At 38.9% G+C, this 27,500-nt stretch overlaps 1 protein-coding gene across 1 annotated transcript in view; it reads right to left on the reverse strand.

The window, feature by feature from the left end:
- Positions 1 to 27,500, reverse strand: part of si:ch211-86h15.1 (uncharacterized protein LOC558435 homolog) — a 51,563-nt gene that overhangs the window by 951 nt on the left and 23,112 nt on the right. The window contains exons 4-9 of the mRNA XM_017450870.3: positions 10,831 to 11,018; positions 10,525 to 10,627; positions 10,138 to 10,424; positions 9,479 to 9,705; positions 8,982 to 9,141; positions 7,505 to 7,622 (exon numbers count right to left, since the gene is read on the reverse strand). Coding sequence (XP_017306359.2) covers positions 7,505 to 7,622; positions 8,982 to 9,141; positions 9,479 to 9,705; positions 10,138 to 10,424; positions 10,525 to 10,627; positions 10,831 to 11,018 — 1,083 coding nt within the window. The remainder of the gene's footprint in view (positions 1 to 7,504; positions 7,623 to 8,981; positions 9,142 to 9,478; positions 9,706 to 10,137; positions 10,425 to 10,524; positions 10,628 to 10,830; positions 11,019 to 27,500) is intronic.

Consider the following 27,500-nt stretch of genomic DNA (forward strand, 5'->3'; position numbering starts at 1 on the left):
CAAGTGGCAAAAACATCAAGTCAAGTCAAGGGGCTTTTATTGTCATTTCAACCATACAGAGCTGGCACAGTACACAGTGAAACAAAACAACGTTCCTCCAGGACCATGGTGCTACATAAAACAACACACTAACTACCTGAGACAACATAGAACATATGCTATTTTAAGTGTAAATGGATAAAGTTCCAAAGTTCCATTCCACTAAAAGACACTAACACATTAATTGTCTTAAAACAACTACTATTTATTAATTTGATACATAATAAATATTAAAATGGTATAGACATCAGCATTAAAAAGATATCTCTTTATGTGTAGCTTAAAGACTGACAGGCTATTCATCCAGTAGTCATTCCAAGTTTAATAAAAATATTTATATTTTATATAAAAAGGACAAACAACATTTGCAGACAAATAAAATGTTTTATATTTTGCAGTATAAATTATATTAAAATTCATTTAAATGTACATTTATGGCATTTGGCAGATGCCCTTATTCAGAACGACGTACAGAAGTACTTTGAAGTCTCTATCAATAAATACATCCTCATCCTGGTTCAGGGGGTCAGGGACTAGATCATTTTAGTAATGTGAGATGAGAAGGACAGTTGATTGTCCATGGTTACCTCAAGGTTGCATGTAGTGACTGATGGTGAGATCTGAGAGTTGGTTGTGATGACGCTATCTAACTCCCTGTTAGTCATTTCTATATTATCTCGGTTGGAACAGCTGAGTCACTGGCTATCTTCAAGTGAAGAACCACCCCTTCACTTAGCACTAAACCTAGTAAAAAAATAATGGTAGAACTTAACAACAGGGATGCCTCCACTACCAACAAGTCTAGTTATTCTTATTACTAATTTGTATGCCAGAGATACCTTTTAAATATACTTGAAAGAACATTTGACCCTTGACCCTGTTTTGATCAATTTAAAAATCTAATCAGTTCATTTACTAATTACAAATTACGGTAAGTCTCTCTGGATAAGCATAGCTTAACCTTAATTGGATTTAATATTGTCCTAAACTTCCAGGCTATAGCAAGCAAACACACTGTCTACTTCTCCATTTAAAACCCAATCTATGATAGAAAAACATTAGTGACACTTTAACAAAGAATTACAAGCTTACTATGGGAAATGACTAATCACTCAATGAGCATCATTCACACCAGTCTCTCCAATCTCGTCTTCTGAGGTAAAAGTCCCTCACTGTGTTGGATGAACACATCTTCATGCTTTACTCCACTGATTACTATCCACTCGAACAGCTGTGATGAAATAATCCCTGATTAATGAATTCACTGTGTTCTATGGAGTTGGCTAAATTTACCAGTTTTTGATTAGGTAATTCAAACATTTCATATTTGCTCGGTGCCATCTCTACAGTGTAAGCGATGGTGTGTGCATAATGCATAACTGTGTCAAGATCATTTACGAACTGAATCAATTAAGCGTATCCATTACACTGTGGCACATAGTGATACAATAACTTGATCAAAACATGACATTAACTGCATAATGAAAGCACACCTAGCTAACTAGGCCTTGCACATCTACTTTAATCAGACAGTTTTTACCATTGCATGGTCAAATATTGGCTCCTGATTTAGCCATGTTCTCTGTGGGCACAGAAATGTATTTATTGTTTATTTATGGTACAGGCATTAAGCAAATTATGACATGTGATGGGTTTTCCTAGACCTCCACACATATATATGTATGTGTATGTAAGCCTTGTTCATAAGTCAACAAACAACATAATGGACAAAAAATAGCTTTAAGTGTGTAATGTGATTGCTCAGGAAATTACATCATTACAATGCTATTTAGTTTTATGACCCAATTAATGACAACAAAGTAAATAGGAACTTACCCCTGCTGTGGCACTAACAAAATTTGTTTGCTCACGCTCTCAATTTGGACACCTGCAGAGGGCAGATGTACTCAAATACACTGAAATTTCCAAAGAACTAGAGAATAAATATACCACTTTCTGCAAAGACTATAAATATTTATTGCCTGCCTGGCATAATCACATTCTGTATTGGCATATTAACTCACAGTTGGTCTTCCATTTTCCTTAAATATCTCACTAATGCCTGAGCATCAGTCACTGAATCTACACTTTCAGGCCCAATTTTCACCTCATGTTTTTCCCATAGGTCTAAATGCAGATGTCAATTTAGTCACTATTCATACTGGAAGCAAGTTGTGGCTCAGAGGTGCCAGCAATGCTAACTATAAAGTCATAGCAGGTAGATAAGAAAAACTGCATTTTACCACAAAAACTTTAGCATAGGTTGGTGGACATGAGCTAGGAATGCTAACAGGATACTGTTAAAACCAAATATATTGGTTGAAGTAATATGTCAGATGTTACACCATTTCAATTTGCCCCACTCAGATCCAGCAATTTTTTTTGACCAACTGATCAGACAATACAGTTGCATGAGTTGAGTTGCATGCATCAACAAAATGTTCATTCTGGCAGCTGTGAGTCTGAAGATAATGTATGTGTAAGAGTTGTTTTGTTTTCTTCAAATGTGCTCCAAGCAACAGTAAAAGTACAGAAAGGCAAAAGTTTTATGTGGTTGCTACCTAATAATTAGCAAACTCCTCCATTTCTACTGAACATAGATCCCAGTCCCACCTTCTTGTTTTCTACTGGCTCACATGTTTCCATGATTACAAATTCCAGGTAAAAGTTCACCTAGATTATGCCTTTGCAAAGTGAAAATAACAACTACTCTAAACAAGTGTGTTTTTCATGTTCACCATCAATTCCCTTTCAGTGAATTGGCTTTTCTGCCAATTTTATTAATGTTCAATGTCTGACCTTTGCTTTAACTGAAAAAGAACAAAAACTCAGTATTCAGGTGGCTCTCAGATCACCATAGCAAGGGGTCAAAAAGTGTCAATGCTATGTCTAAACCCGTAGATGTTGGCACCTCTGCAATCTTTGTGACTGAAAAATGCCATCAGTCCCTCACTGTGAGAATCTGAACCCCTTTGCAGATAAACTAGGCATAACACAAGTTAGGCATAGCAGGTTGTTTCATGGGGGGAACAAATCATGACTGTTTTGGTTCAGTTTATGACATTGTATGATTCATAGCATCTGACTCTACCACATATTGTAATACACACCATAGTTAAATTGCCACACAAAGACAGGGTTTTGCATGTCCTCTCATAACTTCTCACTATCTCCATGTACTCTGATTTGACACAGCGTTTACTAGTCACAGAACAAATCTCAACACTACATAGAGCAGACATTCAAATTCCCCAACACACACCGAGATTCGATTAAACCTTCTGCCACACTTATCCTTTTGTTCTTGCTCAACACATTTCCAGCAAACATGAACAAAGACACAAAGGTGGGCTTACACACACACACACTCCAACACATGCTATATGTACTATTTACATTAAAAAAACATATTGAAGCTAGATTTATCATATATATATAACATACTTCATAACAAACATACATGTTTTTCTGTTTTAATTGAAAGGCTTACAACTTTTTTGTCTACCCTGTTTGTTACTTGGAGGAAACACAGCATTGAATTAGTAGAGCATTAACTTGAAACACTTAGAAAAATTTAAGTCAACTCAAGTGGGTTTTTTTTTTTTCTTTTCCATTCCTCTATGTAGCTAGTGCACATTAAAACAAAATGTCCTTTCTCTGGGACCATGGTGCAAAACAACATTACAGTAGTACAGTATAGGAGCTTCTTGCTTGCATCAGTGTTAAATTATACTGTTCCTTACTTTTTCATTAATAATCTTGTGCTATTGTTCTCATTTCTTGTAGTTTCACTTTTACACACTGGCCTGTTAGGGCAGGACGGTATCCAGCCCACTGGGGAAGTTGCTGCTCTCACTTTCTTGCAGCATAGCACATAGTCTTAGAACAGGCCTAGTTAATCATTGACAATCTAGAGCCATGGCCAGGGAGCAGACAAGCAGGCAAAACCGACCGTCTGCTAGCTGCACCAAGTCGTCGCCTTGGTTCCACAATATTAAGAATGTGCCTGTTCCCCGAGCTATACAAAAATTTAGAAACACTCAGAAAGTGTGTTTTAGTAACCTAATTTACATAAAATTAGGTCATACTGAATGTACAGCCAGCACCTTTGATCTGAAACCAAGACTGTTAAATATTAGATCTCTTACAGTATGTCTACAGCATTAATTGAATTAAATGAAACCATTACTGATCAGGAGTTTAATATAATGTGTTTAACAGAAACATGGATTAAAACAAATTAGTACATAGCACTAAATGAAGCTAATCCTCCTGCATACAGTTATATACATCAGCCCTGTCTAACTGGCAGAAGAGGTAGTGTCGCATTTATTTATAATGGACAGCGCCATTTCAGCACCTCGATTGTTTTGGACCGCAAGAGTGCACAGGGTTGTGAGGCAGGGCAGCAGAACCACACACGGCTGGTGACCAATTATTGGAGTGGCTTCTCTCTACCATCCAGCAGAAGAGATGCTGCTATAAAAGGGAGCGGTGGCCGTAACGGGGTGAGTTTGCGCTCGACATGCACATGTACTAACCTGTCTCTCTTTCTCACTCTCTCTCTCTCTCTCTCTCTCTCTCTCTCTCTCTCTCTCTCTCTCTCTCTCTCTCTCTCTCTCTCTTGCATTCCAGAAGCTGACATGGAAGAAGATGACGAGGACAGCGAAGAAGAAACTCCCCGGCTGCACTGCACCTCTCCGGACCCTCCATGGCCTCCTCTACGACTCCTGGGTCCCACCTCATGGCAGCTCCAGCCCCCTTAGCACGCCCCTCACTAGGAAGACAGCACCTTCCCCACTCTCACTCCTCTCCCTTGCAGTCCCACTCCTCCACCTAACCTTTAATAAATAACACTGTTTTTGGCACCACTGTAGCCTCCCCGTGTCTGTGTTCTGCCTGTCCTGGCCTAGAGGGCTCACACATATAAAGCAATGAATAGTGTCGCACCACAGTACCTGACAAACTTTTGGTCTTTTATGATCTGCCATGCCTACTTCGAACAAAAGGTGCTATTTGTAGATACCTCGAATAGTGAAGGCTACAGCAAGGGGAAGAGCTTTCTCTTACAAAACCCCACAGTTATGGAACAGCCTTCCAATTATTGCTCAGGACTCAGACACAGTCTCAGTGTTTAAGTCCAGGCTGAAAACAAGCTGTTTGTGAATAGCTTTTTTCTTAGGTAAAGGAGCAGGCTCACAGGCATAGAGTGTTGTGGTGAATGGGGATGTTTGGATGCGCCACTCTCCCAGGTTTGTAGATGGGAGAGTGGCTGGCCGCTTTATGTCCCAGGGTACTCTCATGTCTTTGTTACTGTCTGGTTCTCCCTTTTAGTTACGCTGTCATAGCTACTCTTTCCCGAGTCCCTGCTTGCAATCACACAAAGTACATTGTCCTTAACCATTACAGGGCCAAAAGCATACCTAATAATCTCTCCCCCTCTTTCCCTCTCTCTTTCTGTAGAGCTACACATGATACTTCTGAGATGCCAGTGATCCTGACCCCTCCTGCTCTCCGGACCTGCCTGATCCATCTTGATGCTGTACTTCTGATTGGAGTTCTTATCAATTGGAAGTCACATGATGCTGCTAAGGATGGCCCCACAGGGTGCTTTCGGACAATGCCCATTGTTAACAAATAAAACTGAACTGAACTGAACAGTATACAAGACTACATGAAATGCAAATACACACAGAAGTGCACAGAAAACATATACACAGAACAATAAACATACAGAAGAGTGAATACACAGGACAACAGATACACAATGCAGAGCACATAGACTATACAGGAAAACAGAACAGTGTTATGTGAGAATACTATTGCAACAGTGAGCTGTAAACTACTGAGTAGTGTAGCAGTGATAAATGTAGCAGCAATATTATCAGCAAAGTAGCAGCAATGTTAGCAGAAAAAAAAGAGTCTCATAAATAGAAAGTGTCTAATGTAGCATTGTAACATGCAGGTGTGCAGTGGTATCGAGTTATCCTGGGTTAGGGCTTTGACTAGCCCAGGTGAGCATCGGGAGTCACCAAGGTATTGAGTAGTCTGACTGGCCCAGGGAATAAACTGTTGGTGGTGCCACAGATGCGCTGGTACCTTCTGCCAGCGGGCAAGAAGGTGAAGAGTCCAAGAAAGGGGTTGGAGGTTTGCAGTGGTTGTTGTATAAGGAGTCAATGGTGGGTAATTATTTTTTCAGCTGTTCTCACAATTAGCTGTAGGGTCCTATACTTAAATGGTGAGAAAGCTGGTCAGGATGCTTTCTATCATCCCTCTGTATAAGGTGGTGAGGATGGGAGGAGGAAGGTTGGCTCTCTTCAGCCACCACAGGAAGTAGAGGTGCTGCTGTGCCTTCTTGGCTAGGCTGGTGGTGTTGAGAGTGCAATAGAGGTCCTCTGTCATGTGCACATCAAGACACTTTGAACGTTTGAATCTTTCCACAGTACTTCCATTGATGTGAAGTGGTGAGTGGTCTACTCAGGCCTGCTGAAGTCAACAATCATCTCTTTTGTCTCATCACCATTAGATTGTTGTCTCTACACCATTCTCCAAGCTGGTTCACTTCCTCACTGTACCCTGACTCGTTGTTCGTCCTGATGAGGCCCACAACTGTAGTTTCTCCAGCAAACTTGATGATGTGATTTGAACTGTACTTTGAAGCACAGTCTAGAGTCAACAGGGTAAACAACAGTGGACTGTGCAAGCAGCCCTGGGGAGAGCTGGTGTTCACTGTGCTGGTGTACAGGGAGGTGTTGTGGTGTGTGTGTGTGTGTGTGTGTGTGTGTGTGTGTGTGTGTGTGTGTGTGTGTGTGTGTGTGTGTGTGTGTGTGTGTGTATGTGTGTGTGTAATAGTATGCCCCACATCACTCATATTATGTCACTGATGAGATGCATTGCTCCTCCCAAAAAGTTTCATTGTCAAGCTACTGATAGATTTTAAAGTTTAGCCTTCCCATCTAATATCACAACCAGCTGTCACTGTGGTGTACTAATAATAACTCCATTGAAAATAGGGTTGTTTATAGTAATTTGGGGATAGGATGGATAGGATGCTTGTGTACTCAGTTTGAATAATGTACAAAGTGATTACAGTTGCTACTTACAATCAAGTCTTCAAATACAAGACGTGTCTAAATGGCTGAGATATCTGAGATATTTTATAGAATGAGAAAGACTTCTCTAATTTTCTAAACATTCAAATTAGTGATTAATTAACTACAATAGTTATAGTAGCATAGTCTGAGTAAGTTTAATTTTAAGAAATAATAATGTACTTATTCTGTTTATACAATGTATATACTGTATATTTATAGGATATGTAAAAGTCAGTCTGAATTTTCGGCTATGTCAAAGCAAGGCCAAATCGAGTCTCATACAGATAAGTGAAATCCAGTTACAAGTCATAGAATTTGTGACTCACATTTGTTTAAGTTCCACTATTTAAGTTTAAATGCTAAAACCAAACCTGTGTCTCTCTTTACGTCCACCTCCACGATCTGATGCCAGGTTGAACCAACGAATGGCATGTTTGCTGATCTCTTCTTCAGTAGAATTGCTGCTTACCTTGCAGTTTCGCACAGCTCCTGATTAAAGAATCAATATATTAATAAAGTTGTATGCAAAAGTTTTTGTACAACTCCAAATTGCATATTTTATGAAGTGAAAAGAAAGCACAAGCTCAGCAGCAAACCATTTTAATAACTAATTTTGTTTTTGCAAATGTTAATGCACATTTACCTTATATTTCATGAACATAAAAAATAGAACAAAATTGTAATTGTGGCATGCGCACATAAATTCACTACTTAGTAACATCCCTTTGGCTGATCTCTTTTCAGCTTCATATTCTTGACTGAATGTCACATTTTCTTCCAGAATTGGCTGATATTTATTGTAATCCATTTTACCTGTGCATTGTTTCCTGTTCCACCAGCTGCCACACAACTCCAAAGCATAATAGAAACATCCTGATGTTTAATAGTTATCAAGGTGTTCTTTTCATCAAATGCTGCTCCTTTTTTCCTCCAAATATACCTTGGCCAAAGAGTTCCATTTTTACTTCATCAGTCCACAGCACTTATTTCCAAAATGCATCTGGCTTATCTATATGTTGTTTTGCATACATCATACACTGACTTATGTGATGAGGTCACAGGTAAGGTTTCCTTCTGATAACACTTCTGTGCAGATCATATAGGTTCATGCTGTCACTTGGGGATTTTGCTTTGCCTTTGTGCCCGGGATGCAGCCAGTTCTATCTGAACTTCCACAGTTCCCCTTAACTGACATTTCTTAATGAAATTTTGGACTGTGGAATTTGTGAGCTGGAATACTTTGATATATTTTTATAGGCTTTCCTTGCTTTGTAGGCATCAATTTAATTCATTAGAGGTGCTCATGGTTGCTGAGTTTTAATACAAGACTTGAGAAGTCAGAGAATTTATGTTGCTCTGGAATTTATATATTTATATATATATATATATATATAAATATTTATATATATATATATATATATATATATATATATATATATATATATATATATATATATATATATATATATATATATATATATATTATCAGCTGACAATTTATAATGACAGTTGTTCACCTGATTACCAAGTCCTAACAAGACAATTAAGGCCTAACAAATTAATTAAGTTGTGAGACTTTACAAACTGGAACTAAACTTATACATGCTATAATTACTATTTTTCTGTTTTTTATGGTCATCAAATTTAAAGCAACTGTGCATTAACATTTGCAGGAAGTTTTTTAATTGTTTGCTGCAGAGGTGTACACTTTTTTTTTTTCATTTAAAAAATCAACAAAATAGGTAATTTAGCCAGGGTGCCCAAATGTTTGCATATAACTGTATACATTATAATTATATATTTATATGGCAAAATGAAAAATGTCTAATTAACTCTCGTAATACATACGGATAAGAAGCCCCTTTGTGTTCATTCCACTGAATTTTAGCTTTTGGTTGGCCCCCTTCCAACAGATTCTTTTGCTAACATTGTCACTGAATATGTGAGCCAAGATATTCCAGGTCACCTTCTTGACATCTTGCCCTCCCAGCGTTGATAGAATTTTTATCTGTTAGGAAGGGAAAAACAGCTTTCCTTTCATTGATGCACATAAAGGCTACTTGGATGCTAATAACTTGTTCATTTAAGCATACTAGTGAAACAAATAGACAGACAGACAAATAAATAAATGAATACTCTAAATAAATAAATAAATAAATAAATAAATAAATAAATAAATAAATAAGATGACTAACACTTTGCAGTTATGTAAGATAGAATACAGAAATCATTTATCATCACATAACAATGCTGGCAATTAATGATTTGTAGTATTTCTGTCTCTAGGTTTTGATACATACATTGCACTGAAATCTGCAACAAAGATGAAAAATGTTATTGAATACCAAGTTATTTTTGGATCCTGTATTTGCGGCTTCAGCGAGCCAGGCTTCAAAATGTTCCACATCCTCAATGGTATCCAGTGGGAATTTCAAGTCCTTAGGTGTGTCAAAAAAGCCCTGGAGTTCTGTATTTGCATCCAGTTTGGTGTTCAGGCCATTCAGCATTCCCAGGATTTGGGTCTGTTCATGCTTAACCTGCTCCATGAGTGTCAACATATGGAGCTGAGCAGCTATAAAGTTAAAAAAGTAAATAATTAAAATGAGTTTTTTCCAAATATAGTGCTATCTAAAAAAGCAGTTTCACGCCATTAAATATTATCATTTAAAAGAATAAATGGAAGCCGAAATGTTCGAGCAGAGAGTACAGATAAGGAGGTGAGAGAGCTGAACAGACTAAAGAACTGAAGCACTGCGTATCGCTCTCTTAGGTAGAGATGATGCAAGGCCAAAATCCCACTGCATCACTATAAGCAAGTAGTCAAACAGCATTGTAAATAACTTAAGAAACCATTAAAGAAAATATCAAAGTTTAAACTAAAAAAATAAAATAAAATTCTACTCTAGTATTTCATTACAAAATAAGTCTTGTAAGTCACTGAAGCTCATGTAAATTATTACATTAATGCTGGTCATTCAGGGTGGATTTTTCCTTTAAAACTCACCAGTGCATAGAATCGGTCCAGTTCCTGTCCTTCCTCTACAAGTTGGATGGAAAAGAAGTTGACCCTCCCAACTGCTTGTGTTCATTTCAGGACAGGATATAACTGATGCAAGAGGAGTCAGTGGTGGATGAGTCGTTTTAGAGGCCATGGTATGAGGCTTGTTTAGATCAACAGTTTGTGTTGCTGAAGATGGAAAGCGGTGAACCTTTTGATGAGTTCTTTGTTTCTTCAAAGGGGTCCTTGACTTATTCTGATCACTATCAACATCAGATTCTTCAAGATAATGACTGAAAAAGAATGTAGCACAAATATCTACTATGCATTTTCAATACCATTATTTTTTGACATTTACAAAAGTTCAAGCTTTTAATTAATTCTGAAACTAACATTGACTTCGGGTTTGTGTTCACCTCCTCCCCTTCATCCGACTGCACGTCAGAAGTGCTACTGGAAAAGGATTTCAAAGCCTGGCGTGCTGCTGAATAGTTGCCTGAAACATAAATATTGAAAGAATTTAAAATCTCTGGCACTTCTACCACTGAATTAAAATACTGACAACCACCCACTGAGTGAAACTCTCTCATCTGGCTGGTGACAATAATATCATTAGATGTAATTACAGATAGAATGGCTAAATGTATTGCTTTAAATAAGTTTTTAATTTTAGCTAGTTAACACTATTGTCAAACATACCATACGTCTTTAGGATAGTGCAGTTATAGCGGTCCCAGTCCATGCCAGGCGTCTCTCGTCGTTTAACTGCTCTTTCCATACATTTGACTGTTTCATAATTTGGCCAAAGTGTCTTTCCAGCATCATACCACTCAGATGGCACAACTGCAACAGTTTCCATTCCTGAAAATTTAACAATATGGAACGTTCTGCAATAAAAACATAAATTATGGTATTAGTTCTACCAATAATGTTTAGCATTCTGTAACACATATACATACATTATACCTGACTGGGGAAATAGGACACATCCTGGTCAGTTATGACAATGATGGAAGACTATAACAAAGCACCCAAGGTTGTTACTAGGTAACACTGAACAGCATCTTTTACATACACAGACAAAATTAGTGAAGGAAGAAATATTTACAGATAATAAAATGTGTCTTATGAAACCACAAGAAATTTTTAGAACATGGGGTGGCATGGCATGGCATGTTCATTTAACAACTACATTAAAAATAAGTAATTAAATAAATATTGAATAAATAATTTCATAATTAAAAACAAAACTTTCACATCAGAATAGTGTCTGTGTGTCAAAGAACATGCAAATTCTTAGAGGTTAGATTAATAATTAATGTAATAGGGATATGATGCAATGTCACTATCCATATCAGTATCTGTTTAGTGCTCCAAATATCTGTATCTGTACCAGGATTTGAGCCAGAAATGGGAACTGCCTAAACAGGGAAAGTTTTTTTTTTTCTGGACCAACACTATACAAAAAAAATTCAATAGTAAATATGAAATATGAAACAATAAATTAACTATAGTTCCCATATGATTTTCACAGTGAAGAATGACAAAAAGCATGCCCAATGATGATAGAGGTTAATATATTTTAAATTAATTATATAAATAGGTCTGCTGCGAAGTGACAGGGGCCATTTTAAAAAAGGAAATGTTAAACTGAAATAGTATTTGCACAAGCACCACACATAGCACAGGCACAGAGGGTTGAGCAGTCACAGTGACTGCTCAGAACAATGCCACTAAACAGTGCAGAGTTTAAAGTAGCAGAGCAACCCATGGGGCGCAGACATGCTTCTTGCATGGAAGATCAAGGTCTGGAGAAATACACCGCTCAAGCTTGTGTTAGGAGTCCTGCCACAACAGTCAACCGGCAGAGAAAATTGATGGACAAAGGAAGAAGAAAAAATTCAACTCCTATTCAGTCTGTTCCATCTGAATAATTATTAATATTTAGTTTCAAACAGAGTATATATTAAAATTGTAATGCCAAATTTTGCATTATGTCTGAGGATTTGTCATATTTCAGTTCTGTAAGTGAATCTGAATTTTGAAACCTGTACCACCTATAGGACAAATTGCAATGAAATTATTGTCAAGTCTTGAACTCCTCCATTGACCCATCCACTGAATAGAGTTTTAGTGACACGTTAGCTAGTCTCACTAGCCAGAACTCTTGCTTTGTTTTGTGTGTTTCATTAATAAATGTGACCAAAAACAACTTCACAGAAAAAGGACATTTTAACTGACATGACAGATGACCAATTATAGATCTTTTCCTGAAGCCCACTGGCAAACACGTTAGATTATAGTTTACTCACCACTAAATAGAGCTGGCACCAAACCTTTACCCAAGGCACAAATTGGTAACAAGACAATACTAGCAAAAAATGGTGGATTGCAGTGCGTGGGTGCAAGACGGGGCAACATAAACACACGGCTGATGACTAAAGATCACAAGAGCAGTTCTCCACCATCCTGAGGCCTATGGGAGAGTAAACAAGAGCTCTCCCCCTACAGCCAGGTGAGCTATTGCTTCCATGACTCTGCTAATGCCTTTCTCTCTTTCTCCTGCAGAAGAAACCAGATCAGAGGAAGACTACACTCCCTGGCTGCCTCTCCAAAACCCTCTGGCTTCTACACAGCTCAGCACACCTCCTGGGTCACTCCACAATGCCGCTCAGCCGTGATACCTGGATCCTAGCACCGACCAAGAGCCACCAGAGCACCTCACTCCACTCCACTCTTCCACACTGCAAGACACTTTCTTAAATAAAAGAGCACTATTTTATACTGAATTCACCTCCTGTGTGTTTGTGCTCAGCCTGCTGCAACCTAGAATTGCTACAGTGGTGGACAGAGGAGCGACCCCTACAGTGGAGCGACCCCTGCCGAGATGCTCTGAAATGGCCCGCAGCCTCGCCTCCCTACTCTCTGGGGAAGCCCGAGCAGCTCTCGGAAGCAGTTGACTACACAACAGTAAAAGGCGAGATTCTGGCACAATGTGGCCTGTCACCCAGCCAGGAGGTGGCAGAGTTTCCTCAGTGAAACTACCAGCCCAGAGCCAACCCTCGGGCACATATGGACAACCTCCTGCGCATCACCAAGTGATGGCTTCAGCCAGACAAAAACACTGCCACCATGGTCGAAGAGAGGGTGGCAATGGACCGATTTCTGAGAACTCTGCCACCCGCTGAACACCAGGCCGTTGGAATGCAGTCCCCCAACAGTCCCAGAGAGATGATAACAGCCCTGGAATAAGCTCTGGCCACCCTGATACTCAGCAGAGAAGAGTAGCGAGCACCCAGCCAAAACCTCCCTAGAAGCGTCCCACCTTGCTGCTCTGAATGGAACCACACCAGGGAGGGAGGGGACAGCCAAAGCCATCACACCTATGGATCACTCTGGGATGAGGCCATTCTGACAGCGCCAGACCCGTCAACTGCAAAAAGAGCCAACAAACCCTGGCTAGCAGGATGCAGCCTCCATACACAGAACCCATACAGAACACCCACCCTGACAGTAAAAGTGAAGGAACACCCAGTTACAGCCCTATTGGACTCTGGTAGCACAGTGACCCTGGCCAGACCAACAATCCTGTCAAAAAGACCCAAGAAAAAAGGGACCATAACATTGACTTCCATACACGGAGATGCCTGTGAAATCTCAGCTGGTACAAATACAAAGCCAAGCAGGTACCTGGCTACTCCTGGTGGGCATCATCCCTGACCTCCCAGTGCCTCTACTCCTGGGAAGAGACTGACCACAGTTCCCGGGTGGCCCAGCTCCCAAAACCAAGAGGGCGTCACTACAAGAGATGGGTCCACGGGTCCAGCAGGCCTATATGGCCCAAGATGAGGGGGACACCACAGTAGAAGGTGAGCCACACACACACACTAACCCAATGTCATCTGTGTTCCAACAGGTAACACGACAGGGGAAATTTGGGCGGGAGCAGAAAGAAGATGACTGCCTGAAACATTGCCAGGCCCAGGTACCTCAGATCAAAGGGATCGACCAGGACCCAGACCAGAGACTCCTCACAACCTACTTTCTGGTCAGAGGAAAACTACTATAATGTCGGACCAACCACAGAGGACAAACCTGAGACCTCCTGGTGGTCCCCAAGGCAAGGACTCAGCTACTAATGCACCTGGTCCATGCCCATCCACTCAGCAGTCACCTGGGAGCATGAAACACTTGGGAAAAACTGAAATATCACTTTCTCTGGCCCAACATGAATGCAGAGGTTCGAGCCTTCTGCCAGCAGTGCCCCCAGTGCTAATGTACCGCCCCAAGAAAACCCCCACCTGCACCTCTTATCCCCTTCTCCATCATTGGATTGGCATGGACCTTGTAGGGCCACTCCTGAAATCCGCCCAGGGTCACGAATACATCTTGGTCATCATGGACTACGCTACCAAGTATGGACTACACCCCAAGGCGGTGCTAAGGAAAGCCTCAACAAATAACTCGTGCTCCTATTCAGCCATGTGGGGATCCCAAAGGACATACATACTAACTGACCAAGGTATGCCCTTCACATCCAAGCAATTGACTGATCTGTGTCAACTGTTGCAGGTTAAACACCTGAGGACGCCCATCTACCATCAACAGAAACATGGGCTTGTCGAACGCTCCAACCAAACTCTGAAATGGATGTTGTTCCAGGTGGTAGATGAGGAGGGGAGGAACTGGGTCCTCCTCCTGCCCTATGTCCTCTTCATCCTATGACCTTGAGGACTGCTGGATTTGGCCAAGGAGGCCTGGAAAGAGCAACCGTTACCATTTTGCTTCGTCATCGAGTTCATCCAAAGTATGCAGGGCCAGATCAACAGAGTGGCCCCAATAATCCAAGAACACATGGAAGCCACTCAGAGAAAACAAGGACATACAAATGTTCAGCTCAACCCCAAGAGTTCATGCCAGGCAATTGAGTGCTCCTGCTAATGCCCAATTCCTCCTGTAAGTTCCTGGCCTGATGGCAAGGCCCATACGCAGTCATCAAGAGGATGTGTTTTGTGAACTACCGCCTTTAACAGCCCGGTAAGCAAGCAGACACCCAAATATAAAACATAAACCTGCTAAAAATGGGTTGAACCTGCTCCAGTGGTGTCTGCCTTTGCTACCCTGCCTAGAGTTGCTACACTTGTATTATTCAAGGGTTTCAGTTCAGAAAGACACTAAGTTCTTCACACAAAACTCTAAGAGCTTAAAAAGACTGAATTCTGTATCATTTTTCAGCCCAGTTTGAAATCCACATTCCCCAAAAAGCTCAGTGTGTGCAAAAGTTTGTTTTCTCATCAGGAACCAGTGTGAAAAGCCAATAAGACAGCAATCTTCAAGATCCTGAAGTCTGAGGCCTGGAATATGTACAAAACACAATGTTCACAATGTTGCCATTCCATTTCGTGGTGGATATTGAAGTAAGCTGGTCCTAGGTCAAGAAGCAACTACAGTCTTAAAATATGTGACTAGAAAGTTGTGAATTTAAACCTAGTATCTCCAGAGCATATCTGCATCTAACACCTAGACTATATATATCTTCACATTACGCTGGAAGAGACAGCCTGGTTTACATAATGTTTCACAACCTGGTGTGGTCAATGTGAAGTCTACCATGGCTTAACTAAATGTATCATTAGCAAGATTTTTTCTACTTCCATAACCCATTAGTGAAGAATACAGTCACGTTCCTGGCACTGCAGTGCTTGGTTAAGGGGTCAGCTTACAGTCAGTGGCTGAATTGAAGTGAATTCATTACCTAGCACTGTGCTCAGGACACAAACGTTGTTTATAGTTACATGTGCTTTAAAAGCCCTTCAGGCTCAAACAGCACCCACAGAGTAGGATCAGTACAAACAGACTATAAGGCAAATTAAAATTACAACCAACGTCTCTGCTATGCAACAGGTTGAAAAAAGAATTACAAAATCAGGACTGACTCAAACAGATATTAGGAAAGCGTGCAAGGTTCAATAAATGCCTGCAAGCATTAGGAGCAAACATGTGAACACTACAGACACCTACACTGAGACATTAAGTTGCTTCAGTTGCTTATATAGGATGTAGTATAACATTTTGCATTCTTCTTGATTTTATCCCCAATACATTTGAAGTAATGTTTATATAATGCAAGGTTCAAAATGGTTCAACTTGTTATTATTGACCTCCTGCTACATTATTACCCACTTGCATAGAGTAGAGTAATCGGTTTACAGACAATAGTTTGCACTGATTTATTCCATCCAATACTGTTTTGTTGTCTTGTCTAATTAGTGTGCACTGTCTTGCTTTTTATTGTATTTTTTTTTTGGGGTCTCACAGGCTCAGGTATTTGCACTTTATGTAATCCTACCATACTACATCACCGTTATGTGTTGCATTGTGGTTCTAAAGAATGCATTTTATATAGAGGAATGTCAATAGAAATCCAGTGGACTTGACTTAAATTGAGACTTGTAATTTAAAAAAAAGGATAAATAAAAAGGAAAGAAAAATATAAAGCAATTTGAGTTGTCATATGCCCAATCTTGACTGTTTGGGGTGTGTGCGTGTGTGTGTGTGGGGGGGGGGGGGTTGGGTTGAAAATCAATGGGTATGGAACACAAATGGTGTAATATGTCTGCCCCCTTGTGTTTTTTAGAAGACACTGCTGAAAAGCCCATGAATAGTTGCATTACAGCATAGCACACATAAAAAGAGACTATGATTTAATCCAAGTTTGATTTTTCTAGTACATTTTCCCATGTAGTGTATCAGACCATCTACTTTCTAACACCAATACATAAAACAAAGTAACACTACACAAATTATGTGAAAACAACTTACAGAATGCATCACAGGAGGCAGCAGTAGATATGACAACTGTTTATTTACATTATTACACAAAGCACATATGTACCAGTGACACTAACAGAATATAGTGAATTTATTTTTTTCTATTTGTCTATTTGTGATGAATGCAAGACACAGCTTTACAATACTAAAGTCTAGTTTTGGGTCCAATCCACCTTTGTCAAGTTCGAGTCAAGACCAAGTCCTTAACCAATCGAGTCCAAAAGGGGCCGAGTTGGACTCAAGTCTCTATGGCCGAGTCCGAGTCAAGTCCGGCCCGAGACCAGAAAGTAATTAAATTGAAAAAAGATTTGAAATTGCAACTGTAAACTGTTAAACTAACATTTTAACGTTCACAAACCAATGGCAACATAAATGTAACAAAAAAAAATACCACTATTACATCGTGCCTTTGCCATTTAATATTTTTATTTCATGTCATCAGTACATCAACTAGTTTCCTATCAAAAATGGTTTCAAAGAAAAAAGCCATATAGAGGTATATGTAGAACTTTTATTATATTACAAGTGCATGAAAATACAGTAACTAAACAGGTTAATTTGTATCACACTATATTGTGTGCTCCAGTTTGACTTGGCATTTAAATTATTTGATGCCTCTCCTCCAGAGTTACATAGGCTGAGAGAGAAACAGTACAGAGTAGAGTTACATTTAGCAGCAGGTCATAACAACAAGCTTCATGCTTTATTAGTGCTTTTAATCCATCTATGAATGACAACAAACTCACTTCTGAACACAGCTCCGTTCATGTAACTTTTTTCATTTTAATTCCTAAAATGAAAAAATTATTAAAATAAATCCCTATCGGCAGGGATTATGATATTTATTACAATAAGAAGTATATTTTACATTTTACATGAAATTCAAGACTGGAATCACCAAATGCTAATGTTTAGGGGTGGGGGATATGACTACAATCTTATTTCACAATAACAATATATTTTCTCAGGTCTATCAGTAGTATTTAAGTAAGAAATACTATGAAATTGAATAAAGCAATTAAATGTAAAATAAAATGCACATCACTGTACGACATATACCGTGATTCTTATTAAATTTACTTAAGTTATACAGTCAAATGAGTGAGTGATTTTCTCTTTTTCTTTTGTTGTTTGATATATTAATGACACAGACAGCACTTTAAGACCTAATGCACAGAGCCAGTATACTGTATTGACACATCTCCAATTTTCCCCCAACTGATTTTCCCTTCACTTAAGGCATAACCGACTGTGTTTGCATGAATACTCAGCCAGACCTGCATTTTGACATGGTGTGTGTGGATTTATTTAACCATCCAAGCGTAATAAGCTGCTAAAAAGAACTCAATTCGGTACTCGCACGATGAGGTGGCTTTCGGTGGGCACGCTTCAATTATGCGTGAACAGAAAGCCCCTGATCAGGCAGGGAGACATTCATTAATTTCTTGTTATCTTAATTTCATGTTGTTATTTATTTTTTTATCTTTCTGTTCATGTTACACATGACACGGACTCGACTGTACTTGGAAAAATTTCCAAGTCCAAAATTTCCTAGTCCGTGACAAGTCTGAGTTTGTTCATAATTGGACTCGAGTCCAGGATCGAGTAACCCAACCCTACTAATATCATGAAATGTTGAACATTGCAATGTTAAAACACGAAAATGTGAAAAAGATAAAATAAATAAACAAAAGTACAAAGGCATCTAGCAGGTGTCCTTAATTTCCATCACTTTTACAGTGTAAACTTTACAGCGCTTTACATGCTTGTTCTTCACACTCGGGTCTTTAAAACGTCTCCCACATTTTGGACATATGAATGGTTTCTCTCCTGTATGAATCCTAATGTGTGTCCGAAGGTGGCCTTGTTGTTTGAATTTGTTGCCACAAAAATGGCAGTGGTACGGTCTCTCGCCGGAATGAACCCGCTCATGAATTCTGACATCCGAAACTCGCCTGAAAATCTTTCCACAGAGCTGGCACTGATTTTTGTCCAGAGATTGTAGGTGGCTGTCCATTGTGGTGCAAGGCCAGTAACTGTTACAGTGTATTTGCCTGGGCATATGCACCAGCTGCCCTCTTTCTTCATCCAGAAGTCTCTTGGCAATTGAATGGCTATAAGCAGAGACAGTCAATAAATATTAGTTGAACATTATGCAAACATAGTATTCCAGCACTTTATCAAGTACCACAATTTCTCATCTGTAGCAATTAAAATATGTCTATGTATTTCACTGTGACCTTTCCAAATCATGAACTGCTTGAAAGAAATGCTTATTTTCATGGAATAGTTTCAAATTTAAAGCACATATCTCCATTTGATTGGATGATCATGATCATTCTGTGCTTTAATGTCTATTCTCTTACTATTATAATTAAATATATATGAATATTAATATCATTATTATTGATGCACGTTATAGCCTCAAAGTTCAAAACTGACCACTTTGTGCATAGCACCATTCCTCTCCAACTTTAAACCTTAGGCTTAGTCGTGGCTCTCTGTGTGATTGAAAGTACCTTTTATCCCTCCTAAGCAATACCAATTAGACTACTTTAATCTTTAGGTTTAGTTGCAGATGCATGTGTGCATGTGCACAGCACTGACTGTGTGACATCTTACAAGATCCCATTGTTTCACCAGTTAAACAATGTTAGTCACAGTGAAGCAGACAATGGCTGACAGAAAAAAAAAATAGAAACCAATGTTTTAGCAGAGATAGGCTATCTCTTGCCACAGAGTGAAAACTATTCCCCTTGATACAGTTATACTATATATACTGTATGTATAAAATGTTACTCTGTGTTCTGAAAAAACCTTTAGCATACAAGAATGCAATGTCAAACTTGCGTGGTAAACTGAAAATGTGCCCCTGATAATGCTAACTGCTAACATTAATCATGTCACCTACTGTACTAGCAGGCACAAAACTGCTTTGTATTATTTATGTATATAGTAAATCAACATTTAAGCAACATTTTGACAAATAATCACTTTCCTTATGCGCTCTACAGTGCCCTCCACTAATATTGCCACACTTGGTTGTTGAATGCTATAAAAAAAGTATTGTTTAACCTTTTGATCTTTTGTTAAAACAATCACAATAATTCTCTGCTCTCATGGATATCAAACAATTGCTAACAAAACAGGTTTATCCAAAAAAATATCTTTGTTTAATAGACATCTTTGGGCAACAATTATTGGCACTCTTTTAGTCAATACTTTGTGCTACCTCCCTTTGCCAAGATAACAGCTCTGAGACTTCTCTTAAAATGCCTGATGAGGCTGGAGAATACATGGCAAGGGATCTGAGACCATTACGCCATAGAGAATCTCTCCAGATCCTTCAAATTTTTAGGTCTATGCTGGTGAACTCTCATCTTCAGTTCACCCCACAGGTTTTCTATGGGTTTCAAGTCAGGGGACTGGGATGGCCATGGCAGGACCTTGATTTTGTGGGCAGTAAACCATTTTTGTGTTGATTTTGATGTATGTTTTGGATCATTGTGCTGCTTTAAAATCCAACCACAGCCCATTTCAAGCTTTCTGGCAGAGGCAGTCAGGTTTATATTTAATATCTGTTAATATTTATAGAGTCCATGATGCCATGTATCCTAATAAAATGTCCAGGTCCTCTGGCAGTAGAGGCTCTTATTGAAATCCTTCCAATCAACTTGTGGTGATTTAGGTGACAATTTCTTGTTCCCAGTCACCTAGGCATACTAAAAAAAAATAAATATCAATGGGAAAATACTTCAAATATAGTTTTCTCATAAGAATTCATATGGGGTGCCAATAATTGTGGCACACCTATTTTTAACAAATATATATTTTTTGCAATTGTGTGATATCCACGAGAGCAGAGTATTTTGTGATTTTTTTTAAACAAAAGCTCAAAAGGTCAAACAATAAAGAATTTTTAATTGCTTTCTTTGCTCATATTTACCAAGAGTGCCAATATTAGTGGAGGGCATGGTAGGTAATTAGCTGGTTTGCTTGCTAATGTCATGAGTATGTTTAAACTAATTTCTCAATTCAAATACATACAGTGGGGGAAATAAGTATTGGACGTGTCACCATTTTTTTCAGTAAATATGTTTCCAATGAGGTTATTCGCATGAAATTTTCACCGGACATCAGTATTAACTCAGGAAATCTGGAAATATAAAGAATTCACAACATTAAAGTCTATAAATAAACTTATTTGTAATAAACTGGAATGACACAGGAAAAAAGTATTGAACACGCTAAGAAAAAGCAGTTCTCCAAGGCAAGGTAAGGCAAGGAACCTACTGAAATCCGTAAGTAATTATACCCCCAATCTGTGTAAATTAATATCAGCTGGGTTTGTAAATTGATGGTCTGTAAAAAGGCTTTTTGTTACCAAAGTGTCACACAAGAAACATCTCATGATGGGTGATCATGATCACTCCGTCATCAACCGGCTATGCGCAGGAGCTCCTCACAAGATTTCTGACCAGGGAGTCAGAAGAATAGTCAGAAGAGTAGCGCAAGAGCCAAGGACCAGCTGGAAAGAGCTCCAGAAACACTTGGAGGCAGCAGGTGCCATCATCACAGAGAAAACAATAGGCAATGCACTCAACTGCTCACACTCACCCCGCAAGACTCCATTACTAAAGAAAAGTGTCGAAGCATGTTTAAAGTTTGTTACAACTCATTTGAACAAGCCTATGAAATACTGGGAGAGTGTAGTCTGGTCAGACGAGAGAAAAATTGAACTTTTTGGCTGTCATACTACACACCATGTTTGGAGAAGAAATGGCACTGCACATCACCCTAAAAACACTACACCAACAGTGAAGTTTGGAGGTGGCAGCATCATGGTGTGTGGCTGTTTTTCATCGCATGGTACTGGCAGACTTCATATAATTGAAAGAACAATGAATGGAGCCCTTTACCGGGAGATTCTTGAGAAGAATCTGCTGCCACTCACCAGGATGATGAAGATGAGACGTGGGTGGAGCTTCCAGCAGGACAACAATCCAAAGCAAACAGCAAAGGAAACTCTCAATTGGTTTCAGAGAAAAAAATCAAGGTGTTAGAATGGCCCAGTCAATCACCTGACTTGAATCCAACTGAACAAGATTTAAAGACAATATGTTTAGAAGAATGGACCAAAATCACACCTGAATACTGCAGCCGATTAATTTCTCCATACAGGAAGCGTCTTGAAGCTGTCATTACAAACAAAGGCTTCCCCACTAAGTATTAAATAAATTTCAGTTAGTGTGTTCAATACTTTTTTCCTGTGTCATTCCACTTTATTACACATAACTTCATTTATAGATTTTAATGTTGTGAATTCTTTATATTTCCAGATTTCTTGAGTTAATACTGATGTCTGGTGGAAATTTCATGTGAATAGCCTCACTGGAAACATATTTACTGAAAAAAATGTTGACACATCCAATACTTATTTCCCCCACTGTATATGTTATACACAGATCTAGTAACAACTACCAATTAATACTCTTCTAAAGAACAATGCAGAGGTCCAGTTAGATGAGTTTAAGCAACAGAGACAGCAGTGCCCATGGACACAGTGCAAGCCAAGATAGTAGTAAGAGCAGATGGATCACAGTTCAATTGTTTAGGGTAATAGCACTCTGAGGTGGCATTTTTATGTTTGCTTTCATCTTGCAACATTCTGTGCTTGTTTTGCAAAAAAAACCCCATCTTTTTGTGTTATTAGTAACACATTCGCTGGAATCAGCAAGTAAAGTGTATTTTGTTGTTCTTTTTAATGACACACCTATGCCCAACCCAGTGCTTGGGGTCTGTCTGCCATAAGTGCTGAGGAGCAGCAGTAAATTGCTCCACCTGAACTGTTGACAAAAAGAAACAGAGAACATAGGGTGATCTGACTGTCCAGCAATTTCCTCTTCACCATGTGAATGGGTGGAGGGTCCTGCTGAGGTACCTGTGGCCCAATCTGGGCACGGGGCTTTCTAAGCCACATAGCCATGGTATGCCAGGTACTTCTATAAATCTACTGTGACCCAGTGGATCTGCTTATGACTTGGGTAGATGCAAACCTGTAGAATGAGAGGGTGAATGTTCATGCAAAATTGTTTTTTGTTTTTTTTTAATTTTCTGTTTTGGAAGGCAAAGTAGGGCATATGGCTCTTAAGTGTCTGGGGTGCAGGTGTACTGTCACCCGGGGTTCCATCAGGGGCATGTGGAAAAGCTCCTTGAATGGCTTTGTTGGTGAAAGACGTATCCACCCATGCCAATGTATCCTCCTCCAAACGCTCAGGGAATATCGGGATTAGTTGCTGTGCCACTGGATTTGCCCCCAGCAGACCTTCCCCTTCGTAGTTAGCCCAGGGATCTGCTAAATGCTTGAGCACATTCTGTAGGGCAGCACTCTTCCATGGTCTCCACTGTGTTGTTGGATTTTCAGTTTCGGCCGGGCGATGTAATGGGGAGTCCTCAAACTCATTCTACACAAAGAGAAGTAGCTGAACTTCCATCATTATCATCATCTTCATCATACATCTCTGCAATCTTTTCCTGCTCTATGTCAAGCAGTGGAGCAGAGGAATCATGCCAAACATTCCTGCCCTTTGCTGTGAGGGTGGATTATTCAGCAGGCATGGCAACCTGCTCCAAGCTATGCATGCTATTGCAGGCAGAGATTGGGAGGGGGGTTCTTGCCATACTGAGTTGGTGTGTCAATCTGCGGTGCAGTCATTTCATGGTGAATGGTGTACAGTGCTCAAATGAGCCAGGATTGTTGACAGCCGCCTGGGCATGTCACAGCACAAAGCAAGCGGAGCAGACCTGGTGTTGCCATGCTTGGGATTTTATTCCTGCAGGAGAACAACCACATTGCTGCATTAACTATGTGAATGTGAAGAATCTCAGATTACTCAGTGCTCATCAACAGAGTTTTTTGCTCCATCTGTGAATAGTTTAATTAATGGACTCTTGTTAGGTAGGATAATTTGAAATTTCCTCTTGGAGTGAAAATGGTGTTGAATTGCCAGACCATGTTGGGGTACCTCATTATATGCTAGAGACAGAGCACATAAATGTTATGTGTCATCCAGCCAATAGGCTGACAGACAGTGTAGCGACATGAGTGTTATCCACCGCTGAATACATTTAGAGCACCAGAAGAGGTTATCAAGGTGACTAAAGACAGCATTTCCATTAGCATTTTCTGAAGGCCTCTAAAGTATATGGGGAGGAGAAAGAGAACAACTGATTAAAAGACGAACAGAAACTCTGTTTTGACTCCAAGACAGAAGAGTCTGGGAGGTGGACAATCAAGAAGTTTCTTAGATATTTTTTAATCATGGGTCTGACCTTGAATACCAACTGCCAGGACATACAATTGTGCCTGACATCTATTCAATCTTGTCACTTTTGATACCACTGCTGCAGTAGCTGGAAATGAAATGTGTAAAATGTGTAGTCTTGTCCTTTATTTACAAAATACAGTGCACTGTGGAACAAAAAAAAACAAGGGCTTTTGAAGTAGTGAAATGTGAAGGTAAATGTAGTTCCTTCAACCCAATCAATCCCACTGGAATTTGCCATGATGGTGTGTCTCCAGAGAGAACAACAAAATGAAGTAAATTGTAATGTATGCACAAGAGTAAGGATGGAAGTTGATATAACTTGCATAATTGGATAAATGTTTTGTAAAGCTTCTCAATTAATTTTAGTTGAAAATCTTTATTATATCAGGATCACCATCAAATTTATTGGCCAAGTACATTCACATTCCTGCAGAATCCATTTTGATCAAGCCACACAGAGCATCTGATATCTTTGCACTTTTCTGGCCACAAGCTTCAGAATCTTTAAGGCTGCAATCTGATCTGTAACAATTTATTTGAAGTTTTGTTTAAATCAGTTGCTGAGAAATAAACACAACATTCTCACAAGGTCGCACATTGGCTGGAAAACTCAGTGACTGGTCAGGTGTGTTGTCACTCAAATTACTTTTTTCCTGTTGAAGTAAGCCTTTTTTGCCATGTTTAGTGATGAAAGGTACCAGACCCTAACGAAAGTTAGAGGTCTGGCTTGTGAGTCTAGATGCTTACATACTGGGAAAGGGAAAGAATATATACAATAGGAGTACTAAATAAAGTAAACAAGCACAATACATGGATCTCATAAAATTTCACTGTATGGTAGACAAAGGTCAGGAGCATTTTAATCGTGTCGTCTATGGAGGTATTTAAATGGATTTATTACTACAGAAATTAAAGCACTTTTTGTAATTTGTAAAACTAGTAATCTTTGGTTTCTTAGCAACCAAGATGTTTGCAGAAGTCTTGAAACAGGCCAGAGCAGTGCACTGATGCAGGGACTGATTAAATATGTATCTAAACACAGGAGACAATTGTTCTGCACTATGCCTGCGTGTGATTGGAGTTATGAGATCTGGGCTAGCTAATTTTTCAATATGGAGATTTGTGGTGGCAGCTCTGAAAACAAGCAAAAACACTCCAGTTATTCCTCTCTTGCCTCACTGGTATATATTTCTGCCAGATCTCTTGACAGATTCTCCCATATTCAGTATTTATTTATTTATTTTTTAGCTTTCACCTGTATAAAGGATATATCAATGGCCAGCATTTCCCAGAGCGGTTTGAGGGCTGACAACCTTGATAACGATATAGGAGCGAGCCAGGGTTGTCCCTTCCCTAGTTGGTCATTTTATTTGCAGTGCATATACAGTGACGCCTCCGGAATAGAGCTGCTTATTTATGTTTCAGTTTAACAGAAGATAGAAGTCTTATTTGGTACTTTGGAGATGAAGTTTCTCTGTTTTGTTGAAAAGATGTATGCATGTTGGGAAGAAATATTAGCAGTGATCTTAATCTGCACTTTCTGTATTGGGTCAGGACATTAGAGCTTTTGCCTCTTGTCCTCAATCTCTTTGTTTGTTTGGTGGAGAGAGCTCATATTAAAAATAAAGTTATAAACATCCAGAAAATCAGGATGTAGGATTTTTTGTCAACGTGCCTCTAATACAATAGAAATGATAGATACTAGACACACTGTCCACAATTACACTGTTCCCTTTTTTGTGGAAATGTATTAGATTGAATTTCAATAATTTGCTATAAAACAAGTTCTTGGTAGCCACTGAGTATTTTTAAACTAGCCCACTGTTCTGTCCCCACTGCTCATCCTCCAAGGAGCAGCACGATTCTTTCTCCAGTGGGCCTCTAGTAACACATGTAGCACTTTATTATTTAAATGTAATGAATTTAAAATGCATAGGGTTATGAAACAGGACTTTATGAAGAATAACATTGGTAGAACTGCTGATATAAATAGGGGAGCTCTAAGCACCTATGGACAAGCCACCAGTCTTTCACATACAGTATACATACATGTATGATAACAATAAAATAGTACAGAATGAAACAAAAACACATTTCTGAGTCTTGCATGGGGAAAGTCTGATGCAAAGTGATCCAAACTCACATCAACCACATCAACACATTTTTCCAGTTCATTGTCTGTACTACATTGTAACATTCTATATTTAAATGGCCAGAAAGCAGACTAAACAAATTGAGACAGGAGTGCAAATCAATCTCAATATGCTGGTATATAAATATAGAACCTGGTACTGTAGAACTTAAGATGAAACTGTTGCTATGGAGCAACAGGTGCTAGAAACAAGTACAGAAAACACATTAAAATAGACTTGTTTGATCAGATTGCCAGACATAGTGATGCAAAGATAAAGGTATACCAGCTTTAATAATAAAAACTCAACTTGAAGTAACAGCAAGGATTCAGATTACAGTGGGGTACAGAAAAACAATGGTAGCTCTTTGAGGAATTTGTTTATATGGGGGGAAAAAAGAAAATCACTCTTGCTCGTTATAATTCCTATGATTTTTGTACAAGATGAAAGGCTGTTGAAATGCTATTTCCCCCTCGATGTGATTCAATTTGCAGTCATTTAAGTCAGCCTAAATTCAAAATTCACCCATGTGTTACTTTATAAATGTTCAAATTTCCTCACATTGAACATTCTCCTTTAATAAATACATTAGACTTTAACTAGCCCCTAATCAAAGAGTTCTATATCTGTGACAAAACTCTTTCCCAGACCTCTCACATTTTTTAAATATGTGCCCTGTTGAGTTCAACTGGTCCTATTAAACTTGTCAAATGTCAACACAGGCAACAGTGAGAGACAAAAGAACACTGTTTACAAAGTATATTTGTGAATAATGTTAGGAATAATTAAAAAAACAAAAACAAAACAGCAGCTTTACAAATGTTTGACAATCCAGATTTGAGTCTTTTTGAAATGGAACAAAAACAGTGCTACATCAAAATTTTTCATCAGAAATTGAGGAAGACCAAACTGTTACATTTACTTGAGTTGAAACATACAGTGTTTTTAAATGTACATTATGTAACTTAAAAGATAATGGGAAAAACTGTGCATGTCTAAAAAAAAAATAATAATAATGCTAATCCCCTTTAGTATTTCTGTTAGCCTTGCTAGCATATTTATAGTAATTATTTTTAAA

The sequence above is a fragment of the Ictalurus punctatus genome, chromosome 21 (assembly GCF_001660625.3).
Source record: "Ictalurus punctatus breed USDA103 chromosome 21, Coco_2.0, whole genome shotgun sequence".
In the NCBI taxonomy this organism is placed as follows: Eukaryota; Metazoa; Chordata; class Actinopteri; order Siluriformes; family Ictaluridae; genus Ictalurus; species Ictalurus punctatus.